Here is a 14,563-nt window from a genome sequence, read left to right as displayed (position 1 = left end):
CCTCGGCCAATCAGCAGACACTCAAGGTTTTCAAGTTGAGTTCAAACGGGCCCACGGGAGGCCAATCAGCGCGCGCGGCTCCGCCCCAAACTCCTGGCCGTGGCCAACCAGGAGCCCGGACGGGCCAAAACACAGCCGCCGACCAATGCCGGGCAGCCCCACGGCGCCGACCTCCGCCAATGGGCGCGGCCGGGCGAAAAGAGAAACAGTGCGGGCCGCAGGTCGCAGGATTCGAATCGAACGTCCGCACCAGAGTCGGGCGCAGGCCGAGCGGCGCGGGCCAATCAGCGGCGGCGGCTCGCGGCCCCCGAACGTTGGACACCAGCCCCGCCCCGCGCCGTTGTTTGTGGTGTCGGCGGCCGCGGGAGCCGGACCGGGACACTCGCCGGGCGGGCGGCGTGCGGCGGGCGGCGAGGGTCCGGAGGCCGCGGGCGGGCGGCGGCGAGCGCGAGCCGAGGGCGGCCGGCCTCCCGCGGCCGCCGAGCCGGGATCGCGCGGCGGCCGGAGCCATGTCGGTGAACATGGACGAGCTGCGGCACCAGGTCATGATCAACCAGTTCGTGCTGGCCGCGGGCTGCGCGGCCGACCAGGCGAAGCAGCTGCTGCAGGCGGCCCACTGGCAGTTCGAGGTGCGCGCGGGCTGAGGTCGGGGTGGGGGGGGGCGGGAGGCGCGGGAGCGACCGGCGGCGCGCCGCCGGGGACGGGGAGCTCTATTTATGTCGCCCGGCCAGGCGATCGGCGGCCGCGCGGTCTCGCGTGGGGCGCGGGCCCGGAGCCGGGGACGGCGCGGAGGGCCCTGCCGGCGGCAGCCCCCCCCCCCGCAACACACACATCGGCGCGCGGCCCGGGGACGCCCCCTGGCGCGCCGCAGGCCGGGCCGGGCTGTCCGAGGGGACACCGCGGAGGAGCCCTGCTCGCGGGGCCGGACCGGCTGGGTGGTGGTTGGCGGGGGGGGGGGGGGGCTTCCCGTCCCGGCCCCGTTAACCGCCGCCCTGCCGCTGTGTTTGTCTGCAGACCGCCCTGAGCACGTTTTTCCAAGAAACCAACATTCCCAACAGCCACCACCACCACCAGATGGTAAGTGGGTCCCGGCGCCGGCGGGCGGGGAGCTGGGGCGTCCTCCGCGGCCCGCAGCCCACCGGAGGCCGAGGGCGCAGGCCGGGGGGCCGCTGTCAGCCGCCGGCGGTGACAGCCATGTTGCCGGGAAGCGCCGCGCCGCGATGTAAACAAAGAGCCAAAATGTCTTCCAGGAAAGAGCGGCTCCCGGGGCCGGCCGGCTCGCCCAACTTCGTGGCCCGGCCTCCCGGGCTGCCGTTCCCTCGACCTCAGGCCCGGGCCGGGCGCGCTCCCCGGGGCAAGCGGGCGGGAGGGCGGGGTGGCCGGGCAGTAGCGGGTGGCGGGGCGTGGGGAGGGGGCTCGGCTAATAACTACTCGGTCTGGGGGAACTGGGAGCCCGAGTGAAGGGCCCTGAGGGCGCCGGGAGCTGGGGTGTCTGTGTTTACCGGGAGCTCCGGCTTGCTGTTGGAGTGGTAGCCCCCCATCCAAACAAGCCAGCTCTGCAGGGAACAGGAAAGGGATAAATCCACCCTGGCTCAGGGAGCTGGGCTCTACCCAGAGAGGTATGTTCTCTCTTTCCTGTTGTTGGAAAAGGGACATGCCCTGAGTGTGGAGGGCGGAGGGATTTTGACACGAGAAGGCCGAGAATTTGCATTTCATTTCAGTATGTAAAGACACAAAGTACAGAAAACAGAGCGGTTCGGGTCTGGATTTGCTTTCTTCTCTTTTCCAAGCTGGCCCCCTCGGCCTGAGCCTTTGCCCTCCTGGCCAGTGGGGTGCCCTGCTTTCCGGGGACACAAGACATCGCTTTCACTTTAGAAGCTTGAATGCCTTCCCCTCCCCTCCCCACCCCACCCCCCTAGTTACCTATTAGCTCTGCTGTGGGAGGAGGGACTGGGCTCCACCATAGGGATTGTAAAACATTATTCCCCAGGAGATCTGTTGTGGCTTTCAGAGTGCATTTTTGGCATTTTTAACACTTGGTGTCCTTGCCCGTGGCTCCCTTCTCAGAGCTGCTGCCTTTCCTGGAGGAGCTGAAATGGTTCCTCTGCTGCGTGTTGTCCCTGGTGCCCTGTTTTCATCTAGTTACAAAGGACAAGTAGAAGGGTCTATCTTGACCTTTTAACCGGCTTTCTGCTTGGAATGGCTCATGCTGTGTATAAATCAAAAGACAGAAAACGTATTGGAATACGGTGGGAGAATTGGGGGAGCTGCAGGAGCTGCGGGGCCGTGGCAGCTAAGGCCAGGTTCCTTGTAAACCAAGAGGGGTCATCTCCGGGAGACCCTCCCCTGCACTTGACCATGGGAAAGCTCTGGCTCCCACCTTGCAGTAGAGCCTGGGAGCACCCTGCCTCCTGTCTCTCAAGAGAGCCTTGAGGTTTGCTCCACCAACTTGTGGCCATTCGAAACAGCCCAGGGACTTCCAGCACAGCCATTCCGCGGTGCTGTGAATAGGGAGGCTGACCCAGGAGAGCCGGGACTGCTGGCCCCTTTAGACCTTGTTGTTCTTTCTCTGCAAATCCCAAGGGGTTATAATCTTTTTTTTTTTTTAATTTATTTAAGTAATCTCTATACCCCACATGGGGTTTGGAACTCACAACCCCAAGATCAAGAGTCAGCATGCTCTTCCAACTGAGCCAGCCAGGCGCCCAGGGATTATAATCTCTTACAGCTTCCCTCAAGGCCGGTTTTGTAACAGACATTATAATCGGTGTATCCATCAATACAGCACGTATTGAGTACTTCATCAGCACAGTGGAGAATGCCATTCCTGCCCTCAAGGAGTCTGTAATTTTTTGAGAGAGAATAAATCAAAGGAAAAAGTTAAATAAAGCAAGAGAACAGTGATGGCATAATAGCAATATACCAGAAGTGACCCCAGGGCACGAGTAACTGATAAATGATTGTCCCAGTGGGTTACTGTGTAGTCACACAGTTGGAGGCACCCTCCCAGACAGGGGGGGCTCCGGGTTGAATTGAGGGGCACTGAGAAGAGTGAGGCACTGGATTGGAAGCAGGGTGCAGTGGGCTCTGTCCATAGTTTTTAGAAGCAAAGAGCTGGAGGGGCTTTGCAAGCATCTGGTCCAAACCCCTGCTTTTACCGAAGTACGGCGAACCTCGGAGAGGTTAAGGAACTTGCCCGAGCTCACACAGCCAGGTGGGCACAGGAGGCCCCTGGTCCAGGCGAGCCAGGCCATTCCCTGCAGCAGGGTGGTTCTTGAGACCGGCTTCACTGGCTTGGTCAACTGGGGAAGTCACGATGCTGTGATGCAATTGGCCTCTCCCCCCAACCCCCCATTCATTGTTTCCTGCTGCCGAGAAGTCAGCCCTGGGGTGGGGGGCGGGGAATCGTGGAGGGAGGAGGGAAGTGGTCTGGGTGGGGCCAGGCTTGCTGGGTCTCCTGTGGCCGCCCCTGAGGAAGACAATGGTTGGAGCCCCCTGGCTGCTGATAGGGTGCTGGCCCAGTTAACAGGACAGATGCGCCTCCCTCCCCATTTCTGGCTGGGATTTAACTGCAGAGCTGTGAAAAGCTCCCTCTGCGAGGTGAAGAGCCCTAGAATCTTGCTCCCCCAGCCCCGTGCCTGGGGGAGGGGCTGGTGTTGCTAAAATTAGGAGAAATTCAAAGAAGGACTCCCTTGGCTTCCTGGGAAAGGGAGAAGCTGCTGTGAGGTCAGAACAGGCTTTGTGTAGGCCTTGCTCTCTGCTGCCTCTTCCCCAGGGTCCTGGGAGAGACTTATGGGTGGCACCTCCTCCCCCCCCCCCCGGCCCCACCATGCTGCTGGGGGTTGGGGGGGGCGCCAGTCACAGTCCAGCACCCTACCCCAGTCCTTGCCCTTCCCGGCTGGGGTCCCTGATCAGAAAGGGTGGGGGATACTGGAGAGTTTGGGGGGTTTGCCCCCCAGGAGGAGGGCTGAGGGGGACTGAACAGGCTGAGACTCTGCCAGCATCCCGCCAACGCATCATGAAGGAGATGCTGGGGACACAGAAAACCCAAATCCCTGGTTTTTGTCCTCGGGGAGCCCAGGCGTGAAGCCCAGACGAGTCAGGGTTGGCTAGAGATGGAAGAGCTGGGGCCCCCAGGTCTGGGAGGCCCCCTCGCCGCCCTGGGAATCTGAGCCCAGGAATCCCATCTTCCGCAGCCTGTAGCCTGCAGCGGGTGTATTTTGGTCCGTTGAGTTGAGCTCCTGGCCTCAGTTTCCTCATCTGTGCCTGGGCATTGTGACAAGTGAGATCATGAGACAGAGCCTCCAAGGTTTGCCCGCTGGTGCTGTTGAGTGTGGAGTGAGCCCAGACGCTGGGAAGGTGCACCTTCTCTTCTCCTCCCTCGGCAGAGGAGGGAGACCCTGGGTCTGGCTGCCTTCCTTTGACCAGCAACCTCGGATCATCTGAGGGCGGATTATTGAGGGAGCCAGCTGGTTTCTTACCCAGGCTGAGGCGCTAAGCACTGGTGTCCTGGGCTGCTCTTTTGTCCTCACTTGAATCTGACACCCTGGCTTCTGGTTGGAATTAACCCTTTGCTGCAGACACTCCTCGGGGGCATCCCTGCCCGGCATTCAGGAAACACTCTTTGGTGTTGATAAAAATTGTCGGGGTTTGTCCTTATTGTTTGTATTGGCTCAGGGCGAGAAGGGTGCTTCTGTTCGGTGGAAGCTGCCCGTGGACGGGAAAATGGGAATGGAGGAGGGGCCGGCCTGGGTGGGCCCCACCGTAGGCTCTGTTGGGGGTCCACTGGCCATGGCTCGGAGTTGGGTGGCGTGTGCCCATAACCTTCCCGACACCTGTGTTCTCTCCCAGCAGATGTGCACCCCAAGCAACACACCTGCCACACCGCCCAACTTCCCTGACGCACTGGCCATGTTCTCCAAGCTTCGTGCCTCCGAGGGCTTGCAGGGCAGCAATAGTCCCATGACGGCCGTGGCCTGCTCCCCCCCTGCAAGCTTCAGCCCCTTCTGGGCCTCGTCCCCACCCAGCCACCAGGCCGCCTGGATCCCGCCCTCCTCCCCCACGGCCCACAGCTTCCACCACCTCCACCACCCACAGCCCACGTGGCCCCCCGGAGCGCAGCAGGGTGGCGCCCAGCAGAAAGCCATGGCTGCCATGGATGGCCAGAGATGAGACTGGATGCTGCCGGGCGCTGGGCTGGAGCTGGGGGCGGGGGGGCAGTCCAGGGTCGTGGGGACACAGGAGGGCCGGGGTGGGGGGAGTCGGGGCGGGTGGGGGTTTCCTGAAGATCGCACTGGAAGATTTTATAAAATAATTTTTGTGGGTTGGGGGGGGATAGTAAACTTCCTGAGCCACTTGGGTCCTTCAGGAGTTTCTCTTCAGACAAGTTTTTTTCTCTTTTTAATATATAACTATAATATATATGAAAATATAAATATAACTAATGTATGTGAGAATGGGGCTGGCTGACCGAGGTGTTGGGGTCAGCAGGGAAGGGCCAGAGCGTCCCCTTGGGCCAGCACCCCTTCCCTCCACCCCTCGTCCCAGGGCAGGTGCTTGGAAGCCAGGTGCTTGGAAGCCAGGTGGGGTGATCCTGCAGTCATGAGGGGTCTGCTAGCTGCCTCTCAGAGGTCACGCCTTCGGGAATCAAGAGGACCACCGTGGATCCACTCAAGGAGCTCCACAGCAGGGGCTCCCTGAAGCGCCTGTCGGCCGAAGGTGCGGAGGCCCCTTGCCATCACGAGCTCTCCCTAACCGGACTTCCGTGGCTGGCTCCTCAGGGGCCCTGCAGCCCCGGGTCTCTTCTGGTGTCACCCGTCGCCAGCCAGATGTGCGGGGCTTGTGCAGAACTAAAGAGCCGGCTTGGGCCAGAGACTCGGGCTCTGCCTAGCAGGGGTCCTGAGGCTCCTCGGCCGCCCTGCCTCTCCCACTGGGTGTCGCACCCGACAGAGTGGAGAGCTTGCCTTGGATTTACTTCCCAAATCAATCATCTCACCAGGGTGAAATTTTAATTTAAAAACTTAAAAGAGACTTTTCTAACTTCCCTAGTTTGCGGTGCCTTTATTTGCCTTGGTAGGAAACCCGGGCTCTCCTTGGGAAGGGGCGGGTGGGGCTCCTGGTGTGCTGTGAGCGGGGAGGGGCTTGGGTGCCATGTGGCTGGTCTGGATATTCGGAGAAGGGGTGTCCAGACCAGGGGGGGTTGATGGGACCAGCTGGGTCCAGTTGAGTATGGGAGGGAGAGTGGGGCCTGGGCCTGACTGGTTTCCGCGACCCTCTCCCCTTGTTGGCCCTTGCCGTGTAGCCGGCTACAGGCTGGCGCTTGGCCCTAAAGCCTTGTCTGCGGTGGGGGGGAGCTACTCCTCCACTTTGTGGCCCCTGGCAGCCCCCCGCTCAGGCCCCCCCAGGCATCTTCCCGCCGGGCCCACTCCTTCTGTTCCTATCTTCAGCTTCTTGGGGGAGCCTGGCCCTGAGTGCATGTTGAGCGGCCATCCCCCAGAGGTCAACCAGGGCTGTCTGGGATCCACAGACAGGGTGGGTCCCCAAAGGGACTGGCTTCCTTTCCCTTCCCACCTTCCCCACAGCCTCTAGCCATTAGAACAGAAGCTGTGTTGGGGATTCCTGGCCCAGTGGGGCCTTTGCTCGAATGATCCGGCAGTGCGGGTGGTGAGGTGGGGCTGGAGGAGGTGGTGACTGGCCCCAGGGTTGGGATTTCTCCAGCCTCATGCTGGGGAGGAGGGATGCTACCTTGCACCCCCCTGCCCCCCAAGGCCCCTTCAACACGTGTGTGTAGCGTGGGGGGGGAGGGCTTGTTTTCTCCCTCCTCAAGGGCCCAGAGCCCTGTGATCGGCCCTGCTGTAGGTTGGGACCGCAGGGGCTGGAGGTTCATACCCAAAGTGGGAGTGACACCTGAGAAGGGCCCCGGGCAGTAAGCCAGGCCACCCCCCCACCACCCCCGCCTGCCCGCCCAGCGGCCCCTGCAGAGCCCGGCGGAACCTGCCCGCAGCTGCCCTCAGCCCCTCTGCATGGGATGGTTTACTTTGAGGCTGGGTTAGTCCTTTCAGTTTTGTTTCCTGATTGGAAACCCCTGGGCCTCCTCCCGGCCTCCCCCCTCAGCCAGCCCACCTGTGCTTTCCGGGCCTGCAAGGGGAAGTCCCTGGAGGGCACGTAGGCGGCCACGCTGGGACCACAGCCTGGGGAGGGTGGGCGGCCTGGCCCAGGTGCCAGGATGGGGGCTGGCCTGCGCCGCTTGGGGAACGTCCTCCCCTCCCGGTCCTTGCCTGCGCAGGGAAGCCTGGGTGTGGAGGGCTGGGATGGCCTGCTTCTGCCCCTCCCTGCCGAGATGGTGAGTTTGGATTCTAGGCCAGGGACACTGAGCTGGCAACCTTCTGACATCTCTCAGGCAAAGTGAGAAATAGCCCGAGCAGGGGCAGAGGGGCTGGAGCTGGCCCCGCCCCCTGCTCCGGGAGGAGGGAGGAAAGGGCGCCTGGTGTGAGGCCTGCCGACCCGGGCCCTCAGGTTCAAGCTGCTCCCCTCTTGTCTAGCCAGAGCATTAGATCATTGCATGAAGACGGATGGGATCTCAGCCCATGGGGAAGGTAGGGGGAAGGCCCCCCACCCCATAGGGAGCACCTGCCCTACCCCATGACACCCCCAGCCAACCCCACCCTCCTTTGCCCACATGGGACTGGGGAGAAACCCTTTTCTGAGCAGTTTCCTGCCACACTTTCGTGTGTCATGTCACCCCATCCACTGACAGCTTGAAGCAGCCTCTTGTGTGAGACATCCCCTTCCCATGTCGGGGTGATGGGGACTGGGGGTGGGGGCCCCCCATGAGGACAGACCTGAAGACAGAAAAGCTGCTTCTGTGACTTCAGAGGCCTCAGGGGGAGGGCAGTTCTCACTTGTGCCCAGGGTTCCAGTGGGGCCTGGGGGCTCGTCCCTTACAGTTGCTGCACCTGCTGAGCTCAGTCCCCGCCCCTCACTCCTCTGTCCCCTCAAACCCGCCAAGACCCTTAGCACACGGGACTCAGGGTAGCAGTGAACCCTCGTGCCTGTTTGGGGCTAGTGGAGCCCAGCGGGCTGGGGCAGGACAAAGGCTAGGCCTGGAGGCTTCTGGGCAAATGGCAGTCACCTGTCAAACCCCCTCCCGACACCCTTCTGCTCTTTCTGGGGAGGGGTGAGTGGAGCAGGGAACCAGCCTAGGCCAGGCAGCCCCTCTGCCTCTGCAGCAGCTGCTCAAAGGTAAGCTGCAGAGGCCAGCAAACCGAAACCTTCCCAGGTGACCTGCTCCCCCCGGGACGTCGTGCCAGGAGCTGGGCGCTGCCACCCTCACCTTGGCTGCATGGCACGGCTGGTGCACGGACACCACGAACCCCAACCTCTCCCGAACGCCCCAGTCGGCCAGGCCACCCTGTGGGCCAGCATCCCCAGACCGGAAAAGGCAGCAGCCTCGGGGTCCCGCTGAGGTCAGGAGAGAGCTGACAGGGGTGAGAGTGGGTCCTTAGCCCCCGGGTCTGGGGTCTGGCCTCTGCAGCTTCTCCTGAAGCCCCCGCACCCTTGGAGAGTAGCTTCATCTGTTGCGGTGGGAGGGGGGGTGGGTCATGGTCTCATTCTCAGGCTATAAGTCGGACCTGTCCAATAACTGAAGGCCGGCGACCTGGACCTGGGCTGGGTCCCTCCCCTTCCACTCCATCTTCTCGAGCCAAGCCCACAGAAGCCTCGCTGCCCCCGAGCTTCTTCCCAAACATTTATTAATAACTTTGGTCAATGAGCAGTGGTGGACCGCGGCCCCCGGGTGGGCTCTTCAAGCCCCTCCCCGGGAGGCATGTCCATCTGCATCTCCATCTCGCTGGGGCTGGGCGGGTGGGCTGCGTTGGGCTGGGCCAGATGCCCCTCGGAGGACAAGGGTCTGTCTTTCCGTGGAGGAGGAGGAGCTGTGAGACATGGGGGCGCTGAGGTGGCTCTGTCCCACTGTGCCCCACACCCACTGCAGCCTGCCAGGCCCTCCCCAGCTTGCACGAAGTGCAGGCCGATTGGGGGGCGGGCAGAATGCTGGAGAGGGGGCCCCGCAGGGCTGTGGTGGGCAGTGCAAGCCGGCATGGGAGCTCCTGAACAGAGCTCCTTGCTAATCTCTGGGAGTTAAAAATAATCAAGCCCTCCGTCGGTGGCCAAGAGCCTGCCTCTTAAGTGATGTTTCCTCTAGTAATGCAGGGGCTACTGAGGCACTATTCACACCAATAGGTGCAGGAATTGTTCCTAAGCCTGCCCTCTCTCTCTCTCTCTCCTGCTCCCCTAACATTTTAGGTGCCCTCAGAGTAGACAGTGGAGTGCCAAGAAGGAGGAAGTTAAGTGCCCCCAAGAACGCAATCGCAGCCCTGCACTCTGTCCGCCACCGAGTCGTCTGTCCCGGCCTGTCCGCCACTGAGTCACCTGCCACGCGTTGTGACCAGCATAGGTTCTGGAGGCAGACAACTTAGGTCTGAATTCCACTCCCGCTGCTTCCTAGCTGTGCCTCCATTTTCTCAGCTATAAGTGATGCTCACAGTGGTCCCTACTTCTCAATGTTGGTGTGAGGATTAAAACCCGTTCGAACGTGTAAAGCCCTTCACAGTGCCTGGCTGGTGAGAACCCTCACTAGAGGCGAGGTGCCATGACCAGGGCTATCGCTTCTGTTTCCGCTTCCTCCAGGCGCTCACTGAGCGCTGGAACTGGAATGGGTGGTAAAGGGCATCTAGGGCTGGGCCTTTAACAGGGGTGGGGGAAGGCGGGGAGTGGCCCTTGAACCGCCTGCAGGCATCTGCAAAGTGTTGGGGGAACGTAACTTTCTGTAGGAAGAAGATCAGCCCCTTTCGTTAGATCCCCTTTCTTGGGTGCCCCAACTCTGAGTGGCACCAATCCAGCACCCCTTCTGGGCAGATGAGGAAACAGGTCTGGAGGGCGGGCGGGGACTTGCTCAGAGTCACTTGAAGGTGATCCGGCCTCGTGGCTCCAGGCCTATGTCCCTCTCTGGCCCCCACGTGTGGCTGGACCCTGGGGGCCCCTTAGCCCCCAGACTTTCAGGCAGGATTTAGCCCCTCAGGGGGAGAACAGGGACTCGAGGGACCTTCCAGGCCTGGGGGTGAGGAGAAGCTCCTCCCCAGACAAGGTTGGACTGAGAGGTTCCCGGGGGGCCATGTCACGGCCCCGTGCCCACCAGCTGCTGCCCAGAGCTGAGCACCAGCTCCAGCAGAGTGAGCCTCTGTGAGCCGGGGCAGGACTCGGGTGTGGAGCCAGAGCCTTGGGCTGCAACCCTGCCCCTGTTCCCTCTTCTGGGACATGGGGACAGTACAGCCCTGGCACATAACAGGAACTCAGTGAAGATGGACTTTCTCTCTTCTCCCTCCCATCCCATCTCTCAGCTCCCACGTGCTTCCTCTCTCCAGGGAAATGAGGGCAGAGACCATCAGGGGCAGGAAAGGGGGCCGGCGGGGCAAGCGGGAGAGCCCCCGGGGCAGTGGGGAGGCCACCTGGAAGCCTGCCCCAGCCGAAGGGAAGCTACCTGGACTGTTGCGAGCCAGCATCTGAGCGCTCTGAGGCCGCGAGGGCAGCTGGTCGTTGTCGCTCAGGGACTGCTGCCTGTGCACGTGGGGCCGCGACTGCTTGGCCCTGTGCTTGGTCATCCCGGAGACGGAGGCTGGCAGGGGACAGCGAAGGGGGGGTGGGGTCAGTTCTGAGACGCCGAGTGAGAGCTCTGTGGGGACCCATGGGGGATGGGGAGAGGGCTGCAGGGCCACCGGTCACAGCCAGCCTCAGCCGGGGTCCTTCCTGGTCTGGACTGATGGCTATGCCCCTTCTAAGCACTCCATTCATCCTCATGTCCGTGTGTCCATCCACCCCCCCACACCCACTCAGATATGCTCTGGGGACCTACACCCAGGAGCCCTGTGCCTGCTGCTGGGTGAGCTCTGACCTGGGCTCACAGTTCAGGAGGGCAGGCGGCTAGACAGGTGCACACAGCGCTCTAAGAGCAGGTGGGGAGTGACAAACAGTGCGGGCTGGCTTGCTGGGGGTGGGCATCAGGGGGGTGGGAAATTCTCCAAGTGGTGGAGGGCTGAGGAGGGTCAGAACCCGGCCCCGGTGGTGCTGGGAACAGAGGCTGAGGCAGGCAAGCTGGCGAGGCAGCACGAGGAGGAACGCTGGCAAGGAAGATGCGGCCATGACGTCCCGGCTCATTGGCTGAGAGTGGACGGCTGTCCCCCACCCGCAGACACTGACCTGGGGCTTTCAGGACGCTTGCAATCAGGGAGGTAGAGGAGGAGAAGGCACCCAGGATCCAGGGGCCCCGTGGCCTTCCAGGAACTGGACAGAGCCCCGGGGACTCAAGCAAGGAGCCTCTGGGCCCCCGGGACACTCACTGTCCTTGGTCGGGAGGCCTGGCAGTCTTGTATCCATCCGTCCCTTGTAAACATGTCCATCCAGGCCCAAGATATCCACCTCATCATGCTGTGGGGGTGGAAGGGGGACATCCATTACCCTGCGGCACCTGGAGCATGCCCTCCGGTCCTTCCCCCACGAGGGCCGGGGGGGCACCGAGGGACGTCCTCTCCTGACTCCCAGAACCAAACGGTGCTCAGAACCCTCCCCCAGGGCTCTGGCAGCGCCGGGGGGAAGAGAGGGCCCATGGTGGGGATGGTAGTGCTAGACGGGCAGGTGGCCAGGATGGCATTCTTCCCAACAAAGCCTAAGAACCAGAGGCTTTTTCAGAAACAGCCTCCGGGCAGAGGGCTCGTCATCCGCCCCCTTCTGGTGACTTAGGTGGTTTTTCCAGAATGACTTGAGAACGTGGGGTCATGTCAGGGCCCTCTCTCTTCACTCGCAGGCCGCACCCCGAACCTTCACGGCGATCCGAGCCTCGTCGGGGGGGTACGGGCCCTGGGGCAGGTGCTGCAGGCGGTTGCGACGGTAGGGGTAGGTGAGGGTGTGGCTGCCCCCACAGCGCCGGGGCCCACTCGAGTACGTGTAGTCGGCGGTCTCCGGCACCCTGTGACGGGGACGGCAGAGTCACCGGGAGAAGGTGTCCCCTGCGACCCACCTATGGTGGGGGCCGGCCAGCCAGAGGTGGGACCGCTGTGTCGGGGGTCTCCGGGAGCCAGGGCAGGAGCAAGGGAATGGGTGAGCCGAGCAACGCCACTTCTGGGCCATCCTGAAGACCTCTGATGCCCTCTTTCTACCCCCTGCCCCACCACCCGTCCTTGGCAGGGCTTTCCCCAGCAGTGGATGAGACATTCACAGGGCTGTGGGTGGGCAGAAGCTGAGCCCCGCGGCCAGCGGCCCAGTCTGTGTGGTCCTACCGTTTATAGCAGGGGGAGCTCAGGCACTGTGACTGCAGCAGCTCCCGGATCATCTGGCTGCTGGCCTTGACCGAGCCTCCAAAGTGGATCTGCACCTTCTCAATGTCCATCAGCATCTTGGAGTGCATGGTGCGCAGGCGCCCCACGCTCCGCTCCATGTGCGCCAACTCGCCCCGAGGGAGGGCAGTACCGCCCAGCTTTAGGCTGTGGGGCGCAGGCAGACGGGAGGGGCAAGGGGGCCACACCAGCTTGAGCCCACACTCAGACCCTGGCCCACTCCACCCCTTTATCTGCGCCTTTTTAAGCAGGACCCTGTGTGGGCAGGAGCCCTTCCCATAGCACTCCGAGGGACCACAGATGGGGCAGGGCAGAAGCTGAAATGGGGAGAAGCCCTGCACACTTAGCCTTGCCTCCCTGAAACCCCAAGGGCTCCAAAGGGCAGTTTGAAACCATCCTTACTGCTGAACCCTCATCCTTGGGAGATGGAAATGCAGCGGGGAGGGGGGCAGGAGCCCGAGGGAGTATGCAATACTTCCGCACCTTGTCCCCCCTCACTCACTGAGCCCACCCTCTGGCTGGGTGATGTCAGATCCCCTCCCTTCCTCCCATGCCAGGGCTGCTGAGATAGCTGAAGCATCCGGGGGGTGTGTGAGGAGGTAAAGAGGAGCTCCCCCCAGGCAGCCAGCACCCTTGGCAATGTCCCACCGGGACCCCCAGTAGGGACTCAAAGGCAGGGGATTACTAAGTAGGTCTCCATTCTTCCTCTTCCGGGGAAGAACTGGGAGGCTAGCCCAGAAATCACTCTGTGCCCCCCGCTGTCCAGCCAGGAAGAGGAGGAGCCCCCCACACTCGCCCTCCAGCCTCTGCCCCAGTCTCGCCTGTGAAGCCCTGCCCGGGAGCCCACTGCCCCGTACTTGCGGCTCTGCTGTCGGACCTGCTCCAGCTCAAAGATAGTGTAGGGGCGGAGGGAACGGTGCCCAGGCAGGGCTGGGCCCACAGGAGTCACAGGGATAAATCTGGGCAGGGACAGAAAGAAGAGGCGGGTTGGGGAGTGAGAAATCCCATTCCCAAATTCAGGACTCCACAGGCTACGTGCCTGCGGAGGCTTCCGGTCCAGGGTGAGGCGCAGGGAAGGACGGAGGGCTAGCGAGCGGCCAGGCACACAGGAATGGACCCAGGGGAGAGGAGACGAGGAAGGACAAGAGCTGGAGGCAGGTAGGGAATGGAGGAGCTACAGCCCCGCTGGGCCCGCCCCCATGACCGCCACCAGCTGGGGTTGGCCAGGTGTGGGCACTCACTGTCCAGTCACAGCTGTCTCCAAGGGACGGTCACAAGAGAGGCAGTGAAAATGTGCCAAGAGCTGCCTGTGAGGAGTGGGATACACGCAGATGGTGAGTGCCCTGCCCAGAGGGTCGGGAATGGGAGAGACGGAGGACACAGCAGGCCATGGCCCCTCTGCAGGCCAGGCGGGCTGGAGGCTTGGCTCACCAGGGTGGCAGGCCCCGAGCCACCCCAGGCAGATCTGGTCCCAGTCCCCTGGGAACACACGAGCTCCTAGGCATGCCAGCTTTGGGGCGCCCATCAGCACCCACCTGTCCTAACCCAAAGCCAGCAGGGTTTCAAAGAGCCCCTGACGGATGCCCTGTGTAAACCTCGGGGGCCCTCTGGCGGCCAATAATGGAAACCCTGGGATTCCAGCCTGCCGTGGACCAGCCCCCCGCCCCCCCCGCCCCCCCCGCGAGCAGGCTCGGCTCTGGGGACCGTGGGCCGCTCGCTGACACGGCGGCCCCGCGGAGCACAGCCGTGCCAGAGAGCCTTAGCCTCTCTCCCCGCCCTTTCTCCGCCCTAAGGAACCGGCCTAAGCTGGAAGAGTTTTCAAGCTCTCAAACTCTGTCACAGCAGCTGTGGGATGGTCCAGCGAGATCAGCCATTCCCCCAGAGCACACCACACGCCGGTGGGAGCTGTTCATCTGGGGACCCCGCCCCCACCCCCCAGCCCCCGCTGTCGTCCGTGCCCCACCTCCGCATGGCCGCCGCCTCGTCTGCCTGGTAGAGTGGAGAGTGCTCTTTGAGCTGCTGCCGCAAGGACTTCCAGCGATCTTCCAGCAGCTGCTTCACGGGGTCCAGCTCCAGGCGGTCCAGCTGCGGGGTGGGGGAGGGCAGTGACCAGTGAGCGCTGAGAAAGCCGGGTTGGGGTGGGCCATCTGCAGCTGACAGGAGCTGCCCTCTGCCCT

The 14,563-nt window shown here is 62.7% G+C and overlaps 2 protein-coding genes across 3 annotated transcripts in view; one reads left to right on the top strand and one right to left on the bottom strand.

The window, feature by feature from the left end:
* Nucleotides 1-218: 218 nt before the first annotated feature.
* On the top strand, nt 219-5,245 carry UBALD2 (UBA like domain containing 2). Of its 2 annotated transcripts, none has more exons than XM_028112708.2 (3): nt 219-629; nt 1,015-1,077; nt 4,855-5,245. In XM_028112708.2, exons 1-3 carry the CDS (start codon nt 510-512, stop codon nt 5,170-5,172), a joined length of 501 nt encoding a protein of 166 aa, XP_027968509.1. In that variant the 5' UTR covers nt 219-509; the 3' UTR covers nt 5,173-5,245. The 2 variants fall into 2 exon arrangements, with proteins under 2 accessions (XP_027968509.1, XP_027968508.1); XM_028112707.2 differs by having other exon boundaries at nt 220-629; nt 4,852-5,245.
* A 3,518-nt stretch (nt 5,246-8,763) lies between these two features.
* Nucleotides 8,764-14,563, bottom strand: part of QRICH2 (glutamine rich 2) — a 34,356-nt gene continuing 28,556 nt past the window's right edge. Inside the window, exons 19-26 of the mRNA XM_088027052.1 lie at nt 14,350-14,471; nt 13,628-13,693; nt 13,244-13,345; nt 12,330-12,533; nt 11,872-12,019; nt 11,394-11,481; nt 10,538-10,672; nt 8,764-8,933 (exon numbers count right to left, since the gene is read on the bottom strand). Of these exons, the coding sequence (XP_087883178.1) occupies nt 8,764-8,933; nt 10,538-10,672; nt 11,394-11,481; nt 11,872-12,019; nt 12,330-12,533; nt 13,244-13,345; nt 13,628-13,693; nt 14,350-14,471 (1,035 nt within the window). The remainder of the gene's footprint in view (nt 8,934-10,537; nt 10,673-11,393; nt 11,482-11,871; nt 12,020-12,329; nt 12,534-13,243; nt 13,346-13,627; nt 13,694-14,349; nt 14,472-14,563) is intronic.

This window comes from Eumetopias jubatus, unplaced genomic scaffold (genome assembly GCF_037043125.1).
Source record: "Eumetopias jubatus isolate StellerSeaLion01/CBP00866 unplaced genomic scaffold, mEumJub1_p1.0 scaffold_10, whole genome shotgun sequence".
Classification (NCBI taxonomy): domain Eukaryota; kingdom Metazoa; phylum Chordata; class Mammalia; order Carnivora; family Otariidae; genus Eumetopias; species Eumetopias jubatus.
Note: the sequence above shows the minus strand (reverse complement) of the source record. Positions and strands in the feature narration are given on the sequence as shown.

Coding starts and splice junctions, on each gene's coding strand:
- UBALD2 (XM_028112707.2), top strand. CDS start 510: ATGTCGGTGAACATGGACGAGCTGCGGCACCAGGTCATGATCAACCAG. Junction 630..1,014: donor CGGCCCACTGGCAGTTCGAG/GTGCGCGCGGGC, acceptor GTTTGTCTGCAG/ACCGCCCTGAGCACGTTTTT. Junction 1,078..4,851: donor GCCACCACCACCACCAGATG/GTAAGTGGGTCC, acceptor GTTCTCTCCCAG/CAGATGTGCACCCCAAGCAA.